Consider the following 5,238-nt stretch of genomic DNA (forward strand, 5'->3'; position numbering starts at 1 on the left):
CCCGCCTCCTGCCGCGGCCCCGCCTCCAGCCCGGACTTGGCCTGCCCCGCAGGCCCCGCCTCCAAGGCCGCTCCGGTGCCGGCCCCGCCCCTCCCTCCCCCTGCTTCGCGGGGCCTCTCACCCAGGGTCTTGAGCAGAAGCGTGCAGTTGAGGGTGAGGATCAGCGGGGTCAGGTACTGCAAGCTCACCACGGTCACGTAGCAGTAGACCCGGACTACCTGGCGGGCAGGGCGCGGCGGCGGCTGCAGCGGGGGCCTTCTGGGTTGAGGGACCCAGCCCCCCGGGCCTCGGGCTCCCCCCCTGCCCGCGGAGGCTGTGCGTACCCGTCGTTGGATCTCGCGGGCCTCGATGCGGCCCACCTCCTTGCGCAGCCGCTCCACGCGGGCCTTGGCCAGGCACAGGTAGGCCTGCAGGTGGGGCCGGGTCACCGCCAGCCGCAGCAGACACAGCGCCACCAGCACCCAGAGGCGCATGGAGTCGAAGGCAGAGTCCGACAGGCTGTGCAGAGGGGCGCAGGGGGAGGCGGCTAACGAGCCCGTCCCCCAGCCCCAGGGTCTCCCCGTTGGCTCTCCCTGAGCCCCAGAGACGAGTACACAGAGGGGCCCCAGCTGTCCTCCCAGCACCTGAGGACGCCCAGGGGGGAGGGTGTCCCCCCAGAGGGCGCCTGCCGCAGGAAGTCCCGGGCAATGGGCTTCGTCCAGAGACACAGGATGAAGAGGGGAGACAGGAAGCTGGTGTGCAGGAGGAGCCTGGAGGGCGAGGGCAGGAAGGAGTGAGGCCGGCACCCGCCATTCCCCGGCCTCGCCCCTGGGGCCCGTCTGCCCCCACCCACCGGGCCACCCACGTAACTGCAGCATGGGCTGGTCCTCCGACATGGTCAGCGCATCACGGTGGGTCTGGGCCAGCCGCAGGCCAGGGAAGGCGAGAAAGGCGCCTAGCACGGAGCCCGCTACCGCCAGCCCCAGGCGGATGGCCAGCTTGACCAGAGGGACCCTGTGGAGAACAGCAGCTCAGAGGGTCACCACAGCCAGTCAGAAGCCCATCTGTAGGACCCTGGGAGGTTCCCAGCCCGCCCTTGTTCCCTACCCCCCATTCCCAGGACTCACGCCCAGTCCCAGCCCTGCTTCTTTAGAAGTGGCTCCAAGTTCTGGGTCATGCTGGCCAGGCCTGGGGAAGTTGAGGAGAGGACAGAGAAGAATGGGTTCTCAGGGTATCTAAGTCCACTCTGCTTGCCTCCCAGATGTCCTTTTGCTACCCAAGTAGGAGCGCACCAGTGGTGGCCAAACCCTGGGCCGGGAACAGGGACAACTTTGTGTTCTGGTTGTGCAGAACTCTTTTCAAGAAAAGAAGAGTGCACCAGTGGGGCTGGGGACACAAGGTGGCGCCGCTGAGCCCAAGCTTCCTAGAATTTAGCAGGAATCTGGACAGGGATGAAGGACTCCTGCAGGACAAAACCAAAGTCCTTCTGGAGGAAGGAACCCTCAAACTCAGGCTCCAAGGTTTTCCAAAGAGTAAGACCAAATTAATATGAGCTCGCAACCAAAAACACCAAACACACAAAGAAACCAATCACCATAAAGAAGAGTCAGCGGAAAAAATAAGTAAGTTTAGGTCTCAAGAACTTCAGAAGTTGGCACTGTCAATTATGTGTTAAATGATTTAAGGACATGAAAGCTGGAATCACAATAAGAGTAACGTGAGACTACCTTCAGATGACTGGGTAGACTTGCAAAGGAACTAAATTAAGCCTTCCTAAAGGAAAAACGGAATTATTGAAATAATAGCTTGTTAAATACTATATTAGAAACAGCCAAAGAAGGAATTGATGAATTGGAAAACAGATCTAAAGAAATCACTCAAATTCCAACTCAGAGAGACAAGGTGGGAAATATAAAGGGAAGACGAGATAAGGACAGAATAGTAAGCAAAGCACGAGTTAAATCAGAGTCCCAGAGTGAGAGAAGAGAGGAAATGAAGGACAAAAGTTCTTGGAAAAGAATGGTTAAGAAGTCTGTGGAATGAATGACACACACAAACTGTCAAACCAGATAAATAAAAAGAAATCCATACCTAGACCCAGTGTAGTGAAACTGCAGGACACCAAAAACAAAGAGATCACAAAGCAGCCAGGGAGTTAAGACAGACCACCTATAAAGGAATGACAGTTAGGCTGACAGCCAATGTCAATGGCAACAATAGAAAAGAAACAAATAGAAGGTAAAAAAGACGGTAGAAACAAGGCCAAATATGTCAGCAATCACAATAAATATAAATAGACTAAGCTCTGAAGTTAAATGATGAAGGCTGTCAGACTACACTGAAAAGGTCCAACTACATGATTTTTAAGGGATGACACACCTCATCATAATGTCACTGGAGGGCTGAAAGTGAAGGGATGTTAAAAAGATATAGCAAATACTCATCACAATAAAGCTAGGAAGGCCATACTAATTAGCTAGACAAACTAGACGAAGACAGAATTATTATCAGAGATAGAAAGGGTCAATACATCATAATAAAATGGCTGACTTGCCAGGAAAATCTAGCAGTTCTAGATTTGTGTACACTTTATAAGTTAGCCTTGAACTACATAAAGAAAACAAAACCACCTAGATAAATTAATAACTCTACCATCCCAGGGGGAGATTAACTTCTACTCATCAAAATGTCACAGACAAATGGTTAGGAAAAATGAAGACTTGAATTTATTGGACTCACAGATCCAAAGAATATGTCTTTTTTGAGTTGGAGTCTCACTCTGTCGCCCAGGCTGGAGTGCAGTGGCACACTCACAGCTACCCCAGCGTCAACCTGCTGGGCACCAGCGATCCTTCTGCCTCAGCTTTCCAAGTAGCCAGAACTACAGGTGCATGCTACCACACCCGGCTAATTTTTTATTTACTATAGAGACAAGGTCTCGCCAAGTTGCCCAGGCTGGTCTCAAACCCACAGGCTCAGGCAGTCCACTTGCCTCGGCCTCCCAAAGTGCTGGGATTACAGGCTGAGCCACTAAACCTGGCCCAGAGAATATGACTTTAAGAACATGTGGAATAGTCACAAAAACTGATCACATTCTAAGCCATAAGGCAAATCTTACCAAATTTTAAAGAATCCATTTCAAATAGACCATCCTTTGTAACCACATACAATTAAGTTAGAAATAAATTTTTAAAAATTTTAAAGGTCTGTGTTTGAAATTTTAAAAACATTTATGTAATGATTCATATATCAAAAAAGAAACCATAATGGACATGTTAAGGCTGTGGCTCTCGCCTGTAATCCCAGCACTTTGGGAGGCTGAGGTGAGAGGTCTGCCTGAGCCTGCGAGTTCAAGACCAGCCTGCAACTTGAAGAGACCTCATCTCTACAATAAAATAATAAAAAAAATTAGCCAGGTGTGGTGGCACGTTCCTGTAGTTACAGCTACTTGTAAGGCTGAGGCAGAAAGATCACCTGAAACCAGCAGGTTGAGACTGTGGTGGCTGTGAGCCTGCCACTGCACTCTAGCCTGGATGACAGAGTGAGACTCCAACTCAAAAAACAAAAAAACAAAAAAAACACCCAGAACCAAATACTAAAACATATCACTCAAACCTTGGGTTAACAGGAATCAGGCGCAGTGGCTCACACCTGTAATCCCAGCACTTTGGGAGGCTGAGGTGGGAGGATAGCTGGAGCTCAGTAGTTCAAGACCAGCTTAGACAACATAGCAAGACCTCGTCTCTACAAAAAAATTAGCTGGGCATGGTGATGCATGCCTGTAGTCTCAGCTATGTGAGAGGCTGAGGCAGAAGGATTGCCTGAGTCCAGGATTTTGAGGCTACAGTGAGCTGTGATCATGCCACCACACTCCGGTCTGGGCAACAGTGAGAGCAACTCAAAAAATAAAATTAAAAATGGGTGAACAAAAGTGAGACTTTGTAAAATATGTGTAGTATTAAATGTTGTGTATGCTATGAAATTAGAAAAGACTGAAAATGTACGAGTCAAGTAGCCAACTGAGAAACTGGAAACAAGAAAATAAAGTGAAAGGACAAAAGAGACAAAAGAACACACAAGTCAAGTAAAATACAATTCTTTGTCAAGGTTATTTCATGGGAAACCTTGAATTTGACCCCTACATCATAACAAAAATTAACCACCAGGAGTTTAAGGGCTTATTGAATGCAAAATGTAAACTATCTTACAAGAAAATTTGGAAAGACTTTCTTCCAATCATAGGGAAGGAAAGGATATTTTCAAGACAAATATCAATTAAAATAATAAACTTCTGTTCATCAAGATACCAGTGATGATGGCTGCAATGTCCAATGGCTCAACAGAGAAAGTATGGTGTGTGGACGCATAGGGAAGATAGTGTAGATATGACTACATGGAAAGAAGAAGAAAACAAGTGTTGACAAGAAGTGGAGAAACTGGAAATCTTGTGCACTACTGGTGGGAATGTGAAATATAAAATGGTAGGCTGGGCACCGTGGCTCATGCCTGTAATCCCAGTACTTTGGGAAGCCAAGGCAGGAGGGCTGCTTAAGCCCAGGAGTCCAAGACCAGCCTGGGCAACATAGTAAGAATGTGTCTCTACAACAAATTTTTTTTAAAAATTAGGCGGCTGGCGCAGTGGCTCATGCCTGTCATCTCAGCACTTTGGGTGGAGAAGGCAAGAGGACTGCCTGAGTCGAGGGGTTTGATACCAGCCCGGGACACTTGCCAAGACCTCGTCTCTACAATAAATCAAAAATAGCCAGGTATGGTAGCATACGCCTGTAGTTCCAGCTACTTGGAAGACTGAGGCAGAAGGATCGCTGGAGCCCAGCAGGTTGACGCTGGGGTGGTTGTGAGTGTGCCACTGCACTCTAGCCTGGGCAACAGAGTAGGACTCTGACTAAAAAAAACAAAAATCATAAGCCATCCATGAAATGAAATACTAAGTAGCTGTTATAAAAAATGACACTGTATGTAGCACCAAGGGACAACCTCCAATGTTACCATTTTTAAGGGAAAAATATGATGCATACAGCTGTATTTTGTGTGACTAAAGGGGCACACAGGTTTCCTCTGGGTGGGGGGAAACCAGTGAAGGAGGGTGACAGTCACCCTAACCCTCTTGTACTTTTAAATTTTATATCATTTACCTATTCTCCCTGCCATGAAGTTGGAATAGGTAAGTTTCATTTTCTTTTCCTTTTTTGAGTTGGAGTTTCACTCCATCACCCAGACTGGAGTGCAGTGGCTGCTCCC

The 5,238-nt window shown here is 48.3% G+C and overlaps 1 protein-coding gene across 1 annotated transcript in view; it reads right to left on the reverse strand.

The window, feature by feature from the left end:
- Positions 1-5,238, reverse strand: part of LOC103262841 (transmembrane protein 161A) — a gene marked incomplete at its 3' end in the record, with an annotated part of 13,464 nt that overhangs the window by 2,871 nt on the left and 5,355 nt on the right. Inside the window, exons 6-10 of the mRNA XM_021713614.1 lie at positions 1,107-1,167; positions 850-993; positions 624-749; positions 324-498; positions 122-218 (exon numbers count right to left, since the gene is read on the reverse strand). Coding sequence (XP_021569289.1) covers positions 122-218; positions 324-498; positions 624-749; positions 850-993; positions 1,107-1,167 — 603 coding nt within the window. The remainder of the gene's footprint in view (positions 1-121; positions 219-323; positions 499-623; positions 750-849; positions 994-1,106; positions 1,168-5,238) is intronic.

The sequence above is a fragment of the Carlito syrichta genome, unplaced genomic scaffold (assembly GCF_000164805.1).
Source record: "Carlito syrichta isolate Samal-C Ts95f unplaced genomic scaffold, Tarsius_syrichta-2.0.1 Scaffold304631, whole genome shotgun sequence".
In the NCBI taxonomy this organism is placed as follows: Eukaryota; Metazoa; Chordata; class Mammalia; order Primates; family Tarsiidae; genus Carlito; species Carlito syrichta.